This window comes from Rhizopus microsporus (genome assembly GCF_002708625.1).
Source record: "Rhizopus microsporus ATCC 52813 unplaced genomic scaffold scaffold_11, whole genome shotgun sequence".
In the NCBI taxonomy this organism is placed as follows: Eukaryota; Fungi; Mucoromycota; class Mucoromycetes; order Mucorales; family Rhizopodaceae; genus Rhizopus; species Rhizopus microsporus.
Genome location: NW_019671926.1, coordinates 613,770 through 630,343, shown reverse-complemented (window position 1 = coordinate 630,343; position 16,574 = coordinate 613,770). Strand labels below are relative to the sequence as shown.

The window sequence follows — 16,574 nt, the reverse complement described above, 5'->3', positions numbered from 1 at the left end:
ACTAGAGATTGTGTCATACTTTTTTGTGCCCGTTCATCTATGGTTGGTGACCATGAGTTACAAATACTTGGAAGATCTAAATGATATACGATGGATCGTTTAGGCAAGAGCTACGCGTGCGTGCGTGCGTGCGTGCGTGCGTGTGCACGTGAGGGTATATGTATTTATCTGATCTTTCCTATACTCTCTCTCTTCTATCTTCCACCGAAAAAAGCACGTGGAGAGTCCCCTATTTTTCGATAATTATATATGTATCACCATCGGATGTAGACGAGACAGACAGACAGATAGAGAAAGAGAGAAACAGAAAAAAAGAGAAGCAAAGGCATAGAAAAAGAAAGAGAGAGAGGAGAAATGAGATAGCAAAATAAGATCATTTGACGCTAAAAAAAAGAAAAGCATGCATTGGTGTTACTCTTGAGGTAGAAAAAAAGAAAAAGTTAAAGTCGCATCTTCTGTATCCATTTGGCTCTCTTTCTTTTCTTTTTATATATACTTTTTTTTTTATTGAACCAACCCAGTTTATATATCACTGATCACACGCGGGCTTAGAAGCAGCTAATAAGTTGCTTTTGTATTTAAATTCATCCATTTCTCATTCTTTGAAGGTAATAGACATGATAATACATCATCCAGCTTGATCCCATCCATATCCCAAATAGTTCAATGCTACCAGAACTTCGACCTGGTTACCTTATTTCTGTCATATTCTGTGTCATTGCATTTGTATTTATTTCCATTCAAGTCTTTAGAAATCCAAATAGATTAAGGCTATTTGTATTACTTTACAGCATCATCACATTACCAGCTAACATTATCAATGTACTTACTGTTCATCAAATCCTACCGCCTGTGGCCAATGTTCTTTCATTTACGACATCCACTTTGATCAAAGTCATTGCCCATTTTTTAATGATCGTCAGCGTAGGCTATCGATTACGTATGGATGATGGCATCTGGAAACATCCACTCATCCTCTTTGGTTCCTTCTTCCTCACCTGCACCGTCGTTGCTATTATATTGGAAACAATTGCTGTTTGCACACACGAAAGATATGCTGCTTACGAACCGTTGTTTTATGAATTTATTATTGGATTAATATCTGCTATCTTGAGCGATGTCTGTGCTTTCATATTTACCTTTTTACCACTTCTCTATCGGAAAAAGGAAAGAAGGTCCCACGAAGGGTATTCGAGGACAACGGCCCTGGGCGTAAGTTTCCACTTACAGCTGACAATAAAAAGATGAACTAATAAACACATAGATATGGTTTTTTAGCACACAATGTACATGTTATATTCTACAAGTCTCTTGTTACATATGGTTTCTGGCATCATACAACTGGGATAATTTTAGTATCCTATTGGCCATTGATTATGCTATACGCTTCATACAGAATTTACTCTACACCTGTCCACCACCTCCGATACTCATTGATTTCCTTACAATCGAGCTGGCTGAACCCTCCATTGATTTATCAACCAGACAATCAAAAAAGAACAAGAAAAAAAAAGAAGCCAAGAGTGAATTGGTAATGTCGTCCGAAAGATACAATCAAAAGACGCATGTTGAATATGAACCAAACATGTTTAGAGAAGATGTAGAGCATAGACCTTCGATTTATGACGCAAGCAAGTTTGAAAGTAGCGTAACGATCATTCCGAAGTCTTGATCATGTTTTTACATAAAATTAGACAAATTGTTATCATTGTAATGTTCATGTCACACAAATGGTACTTGCATTAGAATTTTGCAGCTTTAAAAAAAAGAGTCATGGTACAAAAGTGCCGTATTAAAAACTAAGGCCGAAGCATGTTCCGCTTTCTTCTAATTAATATTCGGCTCATTCACTAGTTCATACATGTGTGTATTCATACTTTAGGTAATTCCTCCTCTTTTGGACTATTTCTGTTACTAAAAAAAATTTTTTTCTATCTCTCTTAATCTATGTCGCAGATTGAAAATTACTTGTTTTTTTAAATTATGCACTCATCTATAAACAGATTGGCCACTAGTCGACCATCTTCTTTCAACAAGATAACCAAAAAAAGTGCTTTGAAAGAAGTATTCCTTTATTCGCTCAAGTAAAAGTTGGTTATAAACGCGTGAAACAGTAAAATAATATACACACTTGTCATAATTTGATACGGAAAAGACCTGTGTTTGCTAAACCCCTTTCACAAGATGGTGTAACTCGCTTGTTTGTGTAAAACACGTGAGTTAAAACGGAGCAACCTCAGCAAAACGGTTTCAGGGGCGATCGATTTATATATACACCCCTATTTTAACCCCATTTAATGATCAAAGATAAGCCACTGAAATGAATATGTCAAATCAAAGCTGTTTGGTTTCTATACTCAAAATAAACAACATCAGAGAAAAGGAGCAAAAGAGTGAGCCTTTATTATTTACTACACAAAAGCAAAAGCTATTATCTAGTCTATCTATAATTGATTTTTATCCCTTGTCAAGCTTCAGACTTTACCTTCTTGGTCTTTTTAAACAGTGTTGATCGTCATAGTATCTAATCATCTTTTTCCTCGTTACGTTTTAGTCGCAGATATGCTGTCCAAGTCAATATGACTCAATGAGGCTCTTCCTATAACTTTACACAGTTAGTTTTGATAAACAACGTTGTTTATAATTTTAAGGTCGTTATCTTCTCAAGGAAAGAACTGAACCTCTAATTGGTTGACAACGGTCAAATAAGGTCTTTGTCCAAAGTATCAATGTTCTCGGCACGAAAATGAATTCAAAGCGCAAAAATATCTTGAGCGTTTGTCATTGACTCCTAAAGATAAAGATCCAAAGACATTGGTATCACTGCAGTTCAAAATCAGATTGTATAATTTATTAATGACACGGTACGACGTTACTAGGATTCCATAAACAGCTTTGATCCGGTTAGACGTAGTTTTGAACATGTGAAAATAGCCTCTGCATAGAAGTAGAGTCGAGTTTACTTTTGTTTTCTGATCCAGGAGAATATAGCGTGTCACTGAATTTTAGTGAAATCAACGAGCCAGTAGAGGAGTATGTCGAGGAATATGAGCTAAGGATTCATGACATATTTAGAAGTTGATGTCTTTAAAGACGATAGCGCATTACATGTAGTCATATTAGGATTTCTGAAGCAGGTGAAGCAGAATCAGTTGTCTTTTTGATATACACGTTGGGTCTGTGCTCGGAGAGATAGTTAATTATATGTTTTATAGACTCATCAAATGTATCATAAAGTCGCTCTACTTTTTATTTTCTTTGTTCTCTCGAGATTCGTTAAAAAATATCGATAATTCTACAGGGTCTATAGTTGAGCAGATTTAACAAGAAATGATTAGTGTTCAAAACTTTAAGATACAATATAGTCTGCATTGCTTCCGTCTCTGTTTGTGTAATAGTTAATCTATTGCTTTTATATGGTTTGTATAAACCAAAAACTGTGGAGCTACTAGTGACATGTTCAAATATTTGAGCCATACTGATCGTTTTGCTCTTCTATTTGATATGCAAAGCTGTTATTGAACAAGACAGAAGCATACAGGCACCTTACCACGTTGCAGCGAACTACAAGGGAAGACGTAAAGGATATATACGTATCCGTTTCTGGCCGATACAAGGGTAATTATCTACAATGCAACGTCAGTGTTCTTGATCCGAGTGTAGAAGAAACTTCTGTAGCTGCAAATGTATATCAATTGAAATGCTTTCCTGGAATTGAAGCTATCACAATCCGTAATCTGATTGTATACAATATAACTATTCCAAACTGTGATTAGCCTGAAGCTCGCAGAGCCTATGTTAATACTTCTGGCACCGAGGGTAATCTCTAAGCGAAAGATCAACCAGAAGCGACTATGGTATGTACAATATATATCTACAGTAGGTCAAGGAATACAATACCCAAAGAAAAAAAAAAACTTCTTAAATCCAAGGATAGATTCAAATCCACGAAAAGGAGGCAATTTCTTTTAAACATAAACTTAAAAAACCAAGGCAGCCAAGATATTGATGGTTCTTTAGCCAAATAGATAGAGAGGCATTGTTTTTAGCGTTGCGTATAATGCTCGTTCATAAAAGTGATGTCCTTTCAAGATGACACATTTTGTATATTTTATATTCTAAATTTTTAAATTATGCAGTACTTGAGAGAAAATTGTACTCTTTCATAAAAGTGTATAACCTGTAACCCACTCCCGGATCCATATATAATTATAGAGATCGTCACCATCGTTTCACAAAGTTACCAAGGATACAGCTAAAATTATTCCGCAGTTTTCCAGAGAGTGGGTTTGGCCTGTGGTCAAGAAAACATTTTCCTTATTATATCAAGTGTTCATATATCATTTACTGAATGATTATAAAGAAAGAATGCATTAAAGCAAGCTCAGACAAGAAGGGTATTTCTTTAAAAAAAAATACTCTTTTAAATCAAATGTACAACGCGTCCTATAGATCTATAAATCACTGGATTTTGTGGACTGCATGTAACGATACACACATAGGATAAGTAGTTGCGTTAGATGACGCATTTCATTAAGCATGGATTTTATTTTCAAAAAGAGATAAAATATTTTAGTAGCAGACCCATCTGTCACCACCATCCTTCTTGCATTGAGGAATAAAGTACGTGGTGGTGTTGTCTTCAGACATATTGTAACAAGTGGTTCTTCCGTAATCGGTGTGCTTGCTGTCAGTACCAACCATGAAGCTTAATTCTTGACAGACTTGTCTGGTAATAACAGTAGGACCTCTGGCGCACTTACAGGTCATGGCAGAGACAGAAGTAAAGTAAAAGATAGCAGCAAAGAGGACGGCAAATATCTTGGAGTTCATGTTGATTTCAGTTGATCTGAAAATAAGACAGGAAAGAGGGGGCTCTATTTATGTTGTTTTAGAGCCGGTACAAATCAAATAACAACCAATTCTAGAACGATTTCGCAAAGTCCATTGTATTACTCTTACTTGAATCCTTAGTCAATAAAAACGCAACCTCACTTAGAAAGCAAAGGATGACAAATGAATTAAAAAAATCCCTTTTTGCACAATGTTCCCTTTTTTTTGAATTGTTACCTTTCGGGGAGTGTATTCATGGATCACTAAAGGATAGATACCCGGTTTTCCAGCCAGTCATTTTCTTTAGTCTCGGTGACACTCTATTTTATTATGTCTCATCCTAAGAGCAATGTTGCATGGTTACACGTCAGTTTATTCATTAAAATAAGCCACACAGCTTTGTAATTGTATACGTATTACAGGCTTACTAATGGATCAAGGCCGTAGTCTATATTCATCTTGTTCTTTAAAGCTTTTTGCAGTGCAAGAACATAATATATGCCCTCATTGTGTGTGTATTATGTGGTGTCTTTTTTCAATATTTAGCAAAAGATTAACACGGTATACAGACTCTTGATCAATGCAACACAAAAAAAAAAGAAATGATGGGAATATATCTTTGCCTATCCAAGGTATATGAATATAACTGCTAATGTTTAAGCTTTGTATGAAAAGGCCCCACGTTCCTAAAGTGAACCGATCCAATTGATTTTCTTTTACATCCAAACAGTGAGTTTGATTTAAAATATCAATGTAAGGCGTCAGAATATGTTTATCATTCGGCGATATACGCGTCTAAATCAGGTAGACAAAAGGTCTACTCTTTTTGTTTTTGGTTTATATCTATACGTATTCCTCTCGTTAGTAATATCTACTACGTAATGGACCACAGCATATACTTTAGTAAGACAATTAACCCTGTGTAAGGTGGTTCTACACACGCACACATGCGGGATTCAGCTGACATTTTAATTAAAGAGAAGAGAGATTGAATGACAATAGTACACACACTGCCAATCACTCTGCTTTAAGATTTTATACCAAGCTGTACGCCTGTTTAATTCATGGTTTGCCTTGTTCCTTCACACAGACTCTTAAACAAGTAACAGAAATTACAAAAAGGTCTAACCCTAAAAAAGAAATTTTCTTGCTTTCCCTTTTTTTTTTCCCAATATTTTTTATGAGCAAAGCACGTACAAAGATATCAGCCCGATCGACTCGAATACAACGTCCTTCCCATATGCGTCAAATGCGTCAGCAGACAAATGTACAAGAAACAAAAGAAGAAGAGAAAAGAGAAGAGACCGACAATAAAGAAGTGAAATCAGAATTCCTTCAAGAGAAAGTACTTGAAGCAGAAGAAATTGCAAAGCTAAGACAGAGTTCTGAGCAGTTGGTCAAGTTCTTTGGTCAATTGGGAGATAAAGTAAAACAGATGGCAGATCAAGTTGAATCCGCAGCTAATTCAATGCAAAATTGGGAACATGTATTTAATACAATCAAGGATGTCGGTGTACATAGTCATGAAACATCACTTGTTAAATTTGATATCAATCATAGTTCGCCATTACGTTCATTTGATAAACAATTGTAAATATGATCATTATTTATTGCATTTGGGCATTTTCAATAGATTGAATTGTTTGATTGACTATGGACATGGCTGCATTTATCCTTTCAATAGATTCTGTACATGTTTGTTTGGTATCTGGTATTGTCTCGGTTAAACTCATGAAAGAATTCACGACAAAAAGTGTATTACTTTCGTCAATATTAGGCAAATGAACCTCATTTAGCTGTTGTTGTTTTTGATAAAACTCTACATCATACAATAAGTTTTTGTCTCTTTCTTCTAGTTTGGGTTCTTTTTTTTATTACTTTGATGTTGACCCAAGTTGATATTTTCCTGTTCTATAAAATCCTCCACATTGAGTGAGTCAAGCTGCCCTTTACTTAGATTAGTAAGTATTGCTGCGTAGTTCAAGTCAACATTAGTCTTGTCAGTATGACCATTCATCTGTAAAAGTTGTGCATACGCCGCAGTGGCTACAGGTTGGTTTTTTTTTTTTCTTCTTGACAATGAAACTCCGTCAAGATAAATAAATTTTTTTAAGACTCGCTTTTCTCTCTTTCTCTCCCTCTCTCTCTCGAACAAAATGATTGATATCAACTTACTTCTAGAAGATCGTGGTGGTAATCCTGAAGCTGTCAAGGAGTCTCAAAGAAGACGTGGAGCTCCAGTTGAGATTGTGGACGAAATTATTGCTGAATACAAAGAATGGACTACCAGTAACGGATTATAGCCAATGAGGGGTTTTTAAAAGCTCTAATCTGTCTAAATAGTTGCCTTTGACAGTGACCAAAAGAACAAGGCTATGAATGCTTTACAAAAAGACATTGCTAAAAAATACAAGGCCAAGGAAGATCCTTCTGAACTCCTTGCTCAAAAGGCCGAGTTGCAAAAAGAAAAGGAAGCCCTGATTGTCAAGGCTAAAGAAAAGGAAACCTCTTGGAAGAACAAGTTGAACCTTCTTGGCAACATCGTTCATGCTTCAGTGCCTACCTCGATGGACGAAGATAATAATGAGATCATTCGTACCTACAACCATAACGGAGTTGAACCTGTCAAGCGAACAGATATCATGTCCCATCACGAAGTTCTCACTCGTTTAGATGGTTACGATCAAGAACGTGGCGCCAAGGTGGCTGGCCACCGTGCCTATTACTTGACTGGTGCTGGCGTTGATCTCAATTTGGCTCTGATCAACTATGGTCTCAGTTTCCTTGGTAGATATGGATACAAGAAGATTCAGACACCTTTCTTCATGAACAAGGATATGATGGCCAAGACAGCTCAATTGTCCCAATTTGATGAAGAACTTTACAAGGTAATACAAAAAAAAAAATAGAAAGAGAGTATAGTCTTGACACCTCCTTAGGTCACTGGTGATGGTGATGACAAGTACTTGATTGCCACCTCTGAACAACCCATCTCTGCATTCCACTCGGGTGAATGGTTTGAAAAGCCCAGCGAACAACTTCCTATCAAGTATGCCGGTTACTCCACCTGTTTCCGTAAGGAAGCTGGTGCCCACGGTAAGGATACCTGGGGCATTTTCCGTGTCCATCAATTTGAAAAGATCGAACAATTCGTCTTGACTGCCCCTGAGAAGTCTTGGGAGATGTTTAACGAAATGATTGAACACTCTGAAGAATTCTTCCAAAGCCTTGGTCTCTCTTATCGTGTAGTTGCCATCGTCTCTGGTGCATTAAATAACGCTGCTGCCAAAAAATACGATTTGGAAGCTTGGTTCCCTTACCAAGGCGAGTACAAAGAACTTGTCTCTTGTTCCAACTGTACAGATTACCAGTCTCGTAACTTGGAAATTCGTTGTGGTGTCAAGAAGATGTCTGACCGTGAAAAGAAGTATGTCCACTGCCTCAATTCTACTTTGTGTGCAACAGAGAGAGCTATCTGTGCTTTGTTGGAAACCTGGCAACGTGAAGATGGCCTTGAGGTGCCTCCTCCCTTGGTTCCTTACATGGATGGCCGTACATTCATTCCTTATGTTAAGCCTGCTCCCAAGCCCGCAAAGAAATAAAGAGAAAAAGAGAGAAATATTGCATTTTATTTTTTTTTTAGAAAGAAAACAAAAAGATTATTAATCTGTGTTTGCCAACATTTTTGTCAGCATGTCGTGAGTGGCCGATAAATCCTCGGCCAACTGAGCCTGTCCCTCATGTTCATAGGGATCATCTGTAGGGTCATTGACATTACGATCATCAATGATGCCTTCCTTATACTGAGCATCAATATGATGAAGCTTTTGCTGCAACTTATGGACGTCCTTTTGCGAGTATTGCTTGTGCGATAATTCTTCAGCAAGTTCTTTTACCTTTTGAAGTTGATCTTGACACGATTCTATAGAGACGATAAGCGTTCTTATTCTTTATAAAAAGTAAAAATAAAATAGTTACTCAATGTTTTGCGAGATGGCATGTTTTCAATTACGTATTTTCTTTTTTTTTTTATCTGGTCTTTCGTCCCCCTTTTTATATTCAAACGGTCTGGTTTATGCAGCTTTTTTCCTTTCCCTAAAAAAAAAATAAAGTTGCATTCTGCATGAAAAGACATATTGGTAGTTTATGTCACCAAGACGTCTTTAGTTTTAAAAACACGAATAGAGAGCACCTTTATCTTCACTACTTCTACACGTTTATTTATAGTCTACAACTGTTATATGGGTGTGACAACATTCAACCTTAGGTATACAACAAAAAGGAACAAGTAAAACATTATAGAAAGGCATTCTGTCTCTCTTTCTATAAAACTTTAAAGAGCACAGACATGGGTTACTTTTTTGTTGAAAACAAATCAAAACTCTAAAGCTTAAAAAAGGGTGCCGCTTTTTTTTTTTTTTTTTTTTTTTTTTTTTGGCTGGGAAAAGACATGTTTATGCAAGGAGATGAAGCAAGCCTTTTTTCCCCTTGTAAAAACGATTACGATAAATAAAAGTACAAAAGATTTTATTATTATAATAATAATGAATCAAGTCTCAATTTGCCTCTCTAAGCGATCAAGACGATCACGAAGTGTGTTCAACATGGTCTGGTATTCATGGGGACCAATATCATTCTGAGACCGAACGATAGTAGGCGGCGTTTGCAATTCATCTTGTTCTTGTCTCTTTTCAGACATGGCCACCAAGTCTTCTGCTACCGCACGTTCTTCTCTTGTCGCACTTGGCAATGGTGAAGGTAACGAATGGTTGGCTGATGATCTGGGTTCAAGGTGATTTGGTTGCTGTTGTTGTTGCTGTTGCTGTCGTTCCACTGTCTCACTCATGCGATGTTCAACAGCCTCAATCCGTCTGAGGAGTTCATCCACCTTTTTTTCAAACTGAGACACAAATTCCCATTGAGCTTCCTTGACTTGGTTTCGTACGAGACCCTCAATGGTCGTGGCAGACGCCTGGAGTGTCTGCATTAGTGATGATGAACGTCTGATCTGGTCGTCCAGGGTTGATTTCAACGTACGTGTCGTTTCTATGGTATCAAACAAATGCTCAAATGGTTGAAGGTATTGTTGACGCTGAAGGGCTGCAAATGAGCTTGTCGTGGGTGTCTTTGGAGGCAGCGGTACGTTCGCGGCTGATACAGCGATCGGTTCGAGGTTTCGTTGTGTGTTGTAATGCTTGGAATTGTAGGATGCACTATATTGCTGGTATGTCAGGTTTTCTCGGCTAGTAGGATGAGCCGAGTGAGGCGGTTGCTGTTGAGAGGGAACGATGGGAGGAATGGCAAATTCTTGTCTTCTCGGTGACGGCTGGTGGGCAAAAGCAGGCCTAGCTACCGTTGCGGATGCGGGAGCAGGTGCGATGGGTACATTGTGTTGAGTAGTATGAATTCCATTCGTTCGACCTATAATAAAATATGTCATTAGTATCTTTTTGTTGTTGTTGTTGTTGTATGTGTACCTAATCCTGATTTTTGATGATGAGCTTGTTGAAGAACGGCTTGACTGAAATTGGAATTGATAGGAGCCGAACGAATACCAGCCAGCTGTTCGTGATAAGAGGGGGCAAAGATGGTCAGATTCAAAGCATTCTTATGTTTGATCGATAGTCGTTTCTTATTGGACGAGTGCTGTTCAGCTTCTCCAGCAGGATATGAGTGTATCTTTCTTGCCAGCTGCCTTGTTGAAGAAGAAGCTACAGTTCTTTTATCGTCCGATTGTTGTCCAGGTGAAGTACCACTAATACGCTGTCGTTTGTTGGCTTGATCAATCATGCTATGAATAGATATGAGTCATGATACAAATATGTGATATAAATAAATACCTTTGACGTTTTAATTCATTTGAGCTCAACAGTACTTTATCAAGAGCCATAGCATTTCTTGTTTCTGGAATATTGCTAGTAGTAGTAGTAGTAGCTTGATGTATAGATGGAGGTGATTGTGGTTCTGCCTTTATCGCAATCTCTCCTTCACGTTCAATCACATCTTGGAAGTTTTCTAATGGCAACTGTACTGATTCCCAAATATGTTCTTCTTTTGGAGCTCTAGTGAAATCAGGAAATGTCTGTAGGATGGCATCGACTAGTCCCTTTTGATAGTCGTCAGGCTTAAATTTACAAAGTTCGGCCAACATGTAACGGTTATGTTTAAGAGCTAGTTCAGATAATACTTTTGTATTGAGATAAGTGTCTTCATGATCTCTATAACAGTTTTCATAATTTCCTTCTTTAAATGATATGGTAGGTAAATCAAATAATGGTACAATATCTGATAGTCGATAGAATAATGTATCCGTGTCTGGTAAACGAAAGAGAATCAATGGTTTCTTGTGTTTTGAATAAGTTCCCAATAGTTGACTTAATACTTTCATTTCTTTCTCTTTCTTTCTTTCTCTCCTCTTTCTCTCCCTTTTTTTTAAAAAAAAGAAAGAAAGAAAGAGAAAAAGGGAATATTTATTTTATTTAATTAAATTTTAATTTACTGCTATATACAATTCATATCTATTTAGTTCCCCTCTTCTCTCTCTCTTTCATTATATATATATATCTTCTCTCTTTCTTTATATCATTCATCTATATTTAACTACGCGCTTCAACTCCTTAAAGATATATAGACTATAGAGGGGAGGTGGGACATTGTTTAGCATGAGGAAAACGAACATATGCTCGTACAAATGTCGCTATTTAAATCTTTGTTTAAAGGGTCAACATCATAATCCCCCCTTGCAAAAATATATATTTATTTAAATGTTTACAATGAATATTTTCTCAAAACTTGGTCTTCTATTCTATCGACCGGCGCTCGTTTGCCCGTCCAAATCTCAAACTGAGCAATTCCTTGAGCAATCAAGATCTCGATACCTTCGACACACGACCAACCCTTTTGTTCAGCTTGTAAAAGTAGTTTTGTACGACGAGGCTTGTATGCCATATCACAGATAATACCCTTGATGCCTCCATAGAGATGTTCAGGTAGTTCAATACTCGAATCAGCAGGTACGGTCGAAATGATGACACCAGGACCAATCTTGGTCTCAAGCGACTCAATCACTTCAATCTCAATCTTGCCTTTGAAGGCTTGCTGGAGGTCATATGCCTTGGACACGGTTCGGTTCCAGAGATAGATCTTTTGAATACCCATCTGTTGCATTGTGTACAAAGCGGCTCGAGCGGTACCACCTGCACCAATGACAAGGCCCTGTTGAGGTGGGTGATCAGGATCCATCATGAGTGCTTGAATGCGATGCTTCATACCGAGGTAATCGGTGTTTTCACCCAGTAGCAGACGCTTCTTTTCGCCATTGACCGTCGTTTGACGAACATAGATCGTGTTGACTGCGCCAATCATCTTGGCATCTTCTGACACTTGATCGAGATACTTCATGATAGACACCTTGTGAGGAATCGTCACGGACGCCCCTCCAAAATGAGGGTCGTTCAAAATAGCCTCCTCTGCGTACTCTACCATGTGACACTCGAGCAGACCGTACGTGTAAGGAAGACCGAGTGTTTGGAAGCCCGTGTTGTGGAGGGTGGGTGACATGGAGTGTTGAATGGGCGTACCAATTAACCAGAATGACTTGGCAGGCAAGATACCGAGGAGATGACGCGCCTGGTTGATTTCTGCAAGCGAGAGTTGACCAGGCGCGGCCTTCTTGGGTAACGCCGGGTGTGTGACGGGAGTGAGGCAGTCGTTGAGAATACGTGACAATTGACCGGCGACTCCCATATTGATTGCAATCAAGTTTTTATCTTGTTTGGTCGCACGGAAAGCTTCGAGTTTAAAATTGTCTTGCATCGTCTCAGCTACACCTACCAATTTGACGATATCACCATACTTGGCGCCCAACTCGTACTTGGCTTCGATCGCGGCGCTGTCCCAGGGAGTGATTTTTTGAAGGTCGTGCCAGGAGGAAATGATACGGCTTTGACCCTTGGAAGCAACAAGAGATTCAATCTTGTTTGTGCTCCAGCACATTTCGACATCAATGTACTCACACCCCCAACGCTGACCCCAGCGAAGGAGTTCAAACATACCTTCTTCGTCATCATTAGGGAACGCACCTGCTTGGCCCTTGGAACGAACGGTAAAGATGACAGGAATTGAGACGGCTCGACGAAGAAGGGCAAGTTGCTCACCAACGTATTCTACTGGAGATAGTTCTTCCTTGTCATCAGGCTTCTGAAGGAGATCCACACGAAGTTCAACAGCATCCGCTCCCTCGCATACTTCCTTGAGCGTATCAGCACATGTTGCGAGGTTCTTGCTGGTAAGAGAAACAAAGGTCGTGGGTGACTCGATATTCGGAGAGATGTCTACATGATTCGTGTTACGTCCATAGATAAACCATAGGAACCGTTTGAGATCTTTTTTGATCGCTTCCCATTCAGGAGGATCAACAAAACCACGGTCGGTGAGACTGGCTGCATAGGCCACGAACTCGTAGTTGCATACTTCCTTGTACCACTGACGGCGACGACGCCAGACGGTCATCATGTCTTCACCAAACATGGGCCGCGTCTGGTCTCGGTTGAGGTAATTGACGACTTGAGCAAGATCACGAACAAGATGGAGTACCTTGCCACCGTTCGCATGGTGCTTCTTCAACACTTCACGACTCTCTGCGGTCTCGATGATCCCGCCTCCACAAGAGATGACATGCTGGCGAGCATAGGACGAATCCAGGAGTTGCTTGAGAATCTCTGTTTCCTTCAGACGGAACTGGTCCCACCCCCAAGTATTGATGAATTCGGTAATGGTCGTGTTGAGCGTCTGTTCAAAGTGTTGGTCCACATCAATAAAGTTAAAGCCAAGAGCCTTTGCTGCGTACTGACCAAGGGTTGTCTTGCCGGCGCCTCGCATGCCTACGATCACCAATGACTGACTTTGGTCAGTTTTACTAGTTGGCTTGTTCCTACCAAGTGTTGTCTTGTTGGCCAATCGAGCGCCAAGATCAATACCGTTTAAGCGAACACCCAACTTGCGTTCAAGATCGTCCCACCAGGTAGGCCAGGTCTTTTCGACACACTTCTTGTCTGTGATGATCGTACCATGAGGAACGACAGTAGAGAAGACAGAGAAACTCATGGCGATACGATGATCATCGTATGTGTGAACGCCTTCCTTGGGAGCCTTCAGGTCCTTGATGGGCTTGCCGTGGATTTGGATACCATCGGGTAACTCAGAGGCTTGAACGCCAAACTTGGTCAGTTCATGAACCATGGCAGCAATACGGTTGCACTCCTTGACACGCTGATTGGCAATGCCTGTGATACGCGTGATGTTTTCCGTCTTACCGTCACTAGAGGTCACAGCAGCCAGCACAGTGGCTGTCAAAAATGCATCTGTCATCGTCTCCATGTCGATCGAGGGCAAGGGTCGAAGTTGTCCGATAGGTGGACCTGTGACAGTTGTGGCTGTTTCGGTTTGGATGACAGTACAACCCATGGGTCGAAGCACATTGACAGCAAAACCGGCATCGCCTTGAAGGGAGTTAGATCCTATGCTGCTAACGGTACATGTCGTGCCGGTGATCGCGGCAATTGCAAGAGGGTATGTGGCTGAACTGGCGTCGGATTCGACAAGGTACGTGTCTGGATTTTGGTAAATGGCTTGCTTGATTCTATACGTGTTTTCGGGAAGACGTTCGACGGTAGCGCCAAATGATTCCATCATGGCTATTGTCATGTCAATATAGGGTTGAGAAATGACTTGGCCACCCACCAGCACAAGTTCGACGGGCTCCTTGGCATATGGAGCACAGAGTAAGATGGAAGAGACGTATTGAGATGAGATTGAGGCAGCAAGTTCGATGCGCCCACCTTTGAATCCACCGTTGGGAGTAACGGCAATAGGCAAGAAACCGTCCTTTTCGAGAGAGGTGATCTGGGCGTCATTGGCCTTTAAAGCATCCAGTAATGGCGCGATGGGCCTTTGCTTCATACGAGCGTTGCCTGTCAAAACAGCAGCCGTGTTCTTTGCGCCTTCGTTCGTAGGGATCATGGTCAAGACGGAGGTCAGGAAACGAGAGGCAGTACCAGCATTGCCCACATAGAGTTCTTTATCAGGAACGACCAGTTTGCCGCCGCCACCATGAACAACCAAGGTTTCACCATTATCTTCCCACTCAAATTCGGCAGCGTTCAAGCCCTTGAGGGCAGCCAACATGTACTGTGTATCGTCAGAGTGAAGCAGGTTCTTAATTCGAACTGTACCTTTACCCAAGGCGGCTATTAACAGAGCACGGTTTGAAATCGATTTGGAGCCAGGTGTCGTCAACGTCACTTCCTTCTTGGGTCCTGTAGCAGATTCTGTCACGGGCAGGACGAGTTGTTCGGGGGCGAGCACTTTATGGATATCGGCGTCAGCAATTACCGAAGCACGAGGCTCGAGTGTCTTGCCAATGGCTGAGAGCATCACAATACGCTTCTTATCGCCTTGATTCTTTTTATCAACTTTCATAATTTCCATGATGTCGTCTACATGACAGTGGAGGTTTCCGATTCTTTCCTTGACCTTTTTATCATCTAAGCTGATGGGCAATCCATAAGAGACAAAGCAACGGGCTAAACGTCCAACAGCGACTTGGTTCAAGTGTCCAAGGTTACGAGCTAATTCAGCTTCCTTTATGCATCCGATTGAGACACATTCACCGTGAAGCATCATGGGAGAGACAATGGCTTCAATACCATGGCCGATAGAGTGACCAAAGTTCAGCAGACCGCGAAGACCGCCTTCTCTCTCATCATTGGTGACTACAAATGCCTTGAAACGGACAGAAGCTAAGATCACGTCCATTAATAATGATTGTTGTGGAGTTCGCGTTTCTAATGTTTGGCCTATAATAAAAGGTATAAGTAAAAAATAAGGGACTGATTTGTGTCTTGAATATACCTTGATTAGCAATATCTGAGCTGTTGCTGTTGAGAACAGCATCACGAATTGCTTCTACACCATTTTCAAGTTTGCAGAAATCATCTTCATTAGAAATGGCAGCAGTCTATATACAAAAGGGCATTAGTGGTGAAAAAAGAGAACATTATTTTACTATTATTAACCTTGATAAGTTCTGCCATACCGTTAGAGAATTCTCGTTCAGGCAAGGTACGTAAGAAATCAATATCAATAAAGATACGCTTGGGCTGCCAAAAGGCACCGATCAAATTCTTTCCCGCGGGTACGTCAATTGCAGTCTTTCCACCGATCGAAGAGTCTACCATGGCCAATAAGGTCGTAGGGATCTGCACAAAGGGCACACCACGCATAAATGTGGCAGCCACGAATCCGATGAGATCACCAATGACACCACCGCCCATTGCCAAGAAACAAGTATCTCGAGTGACCGCATTAGAAAGAAGCCAGTCTTCGATATCGGCCTTGATCTTACGAGACTTTGTCATTTCTCCAGGAGGAAGGGCGCGAGTGAAGAGACGAGGCGCTTGAAGTCCCTTGGATATAAATAACTCGTCACTCACGCTCTTGAATACTTGAACGTATTTATCAAGATAAATTGATGCGAGGTTACTGTCAGTAATAAGGACATAATTGGAAGCAGAAATGTTTGTGAGCACGTCACGTATGAGATACTCGGTTAGGTGGAAACCGACAATGATGGATTCTGATCCAAGAATAGGAACCTTTACGACGTCAGGTTCTTTTGATGTCATTTGAAAGAGAGAGTCAAAAGAATGGAAAGGAAGAAAGAAAGGGTGATATGAATGGAG

At 40.2% G+C, this 16,574-nt stretch overlaps 7 protein-coding genes across 7 annotated transcripts; 3 read left to right on the top strand and 4 right to left on the bottom strand.

Moving 5' to 3' along the window:
• Nucleotides 1-666: 666 nt before the first annotated feature.
• On the top strand, nt 667-1,672 carry RHIMIDRAFT_238857 (uncharacterized protein; the record flags this gene model as incomplete). Its single annotated transcript, XM_023609049.1, has 2 exons — nt 667-1,212; nt 1,265-1,672. The coding sequence occupies 2 exons, from the start codon at nt 667-669 to the stop codon at nt 1,670-1,672; spliced, it is 954 nt and encodes a 317-aa protein (XP_023465128.1).
• A 2,852-nt stretch (nt 1,673-4,524) lies between these two features.
• Nucleotides 4,525-4,860, bottom strand: RHIMIDRAFT_257463 (uncharacterized protein). Its single transcript, XM_023611290.1, has one exon. It carries the CDS (start codon nt 4,831-4,833, stop codon nt 4,573-4,575), a length of 261 nt encoding a protein of 86 aa, XP_023465127.1. The 5' UTR covers nt 4,834-4,860; the 3' UTR covers nt 4,525-4,572.
• A 1,023-nt stretch (nt 4,861-5,883) lies between these two features.
• On the top strand, nt 5,884-6,859 carry RHIMIDRAFT_257461 (uncharacterized protein). The gene is made up of 2 exons (XM_023611289.1): nt 5,884-6,652; nt 6,712-6,859. Exon 1 carries the CDS (start codon nt 6,074-6,076, stop codon nt 6,425-6,427), a length of 354 nt encoding a protein of 117 aa, XP_023465126.1. The 5' UTR covers nt 5,884-6,073; the 3' UTR covers nt 6,428-6,652; nt 6,712-6,859.
• A 130-nt stretch (nt 6,860-6,989) lies between these two features.
• Nucleotides 6,990-8,435, top strand: RHIMIDRAFT_204104 (seryl-tRNA synthetase; the record flags this gene model as incomplete). Its single annotated transcript, XM_023606736.1, has 3 exons — nt 6,990-7,122; nt 7,177-7,721; nt 7,773-8,435. 3 exons carry the CDS (start codon nt 6,990-6,992, stop codon nt 8,433-8,435), a joined length of 1,341 nt encoding a protein of 446 aa, XP_023465125.1.
• A 60-nt stretch (nt 8,436-8,495) lies between these two features.
• RHIMIDRAFT_238853 (uncharacterized protein) lies at nt 8,496-8,833 on the bottom strand (the record flags this gene model as incomplete). The annotated part of the gene is made up of 2 exons (XM_023609048.1): nt 8,496-8,755; nt 8,812-8,833. 2 exons carry the CDS (start codon nt 8,831-8,833, stop codon nt 8,496-8,498), a joined length of 282 nt encoding a protein of 93 aa, XP_023465124.1.
• Nucleotides 8,834-9,271: 438 nt separating this feature from the next.
• RHIMIDRAFT_292965 (uncharacterized protein) lies at nt 9,272-11,221 on the bottom strand (the record flags this gene model as incomplete). The annotated part of the gene is made up of 3 exons (XM_023613943.1): nt 9,272-10,254; nt 10,311-10,624; nt 10,674-11,221. The coding sequence occupies 3 exons, from the start codon at nt 11,219-11,221 to the stop codon at nt 9,383-9,385; spliced, it is 1,734 nt and encodes a 577-aa protein (XP_023465123.1). The 3' UTR covers nt 9,272-9,382.
• A 304-nt stretch (nt 11,222-11,525) lies between these two features.
• Nucleotides 11,526-16,546, bottom strand: RHIMIDRAFT_292964 (Shikimate dehydrogenase). The gene is made up of 3 exons (XM_023613942.1): nt 15,909-16,546; nt 15,745-15,850; nt 11,526-15,689 (listed from the first exon to the last, which is right to left on the bottom strand). Exons 1-3 carry the CDS (start codon nt 16,515-16,517, stop codon nt 11,602-11,604), a joined length of 4,803 nt encoding a protein of 1,600 aa, XP_023465122.1. The 5' UTR covers nt 16,518-16,546; the 3' UTR covers nt 11,526-11,601.
• Between the last annotated feature and the right edge of the window lie 28 nt (nt 16,547-16,574).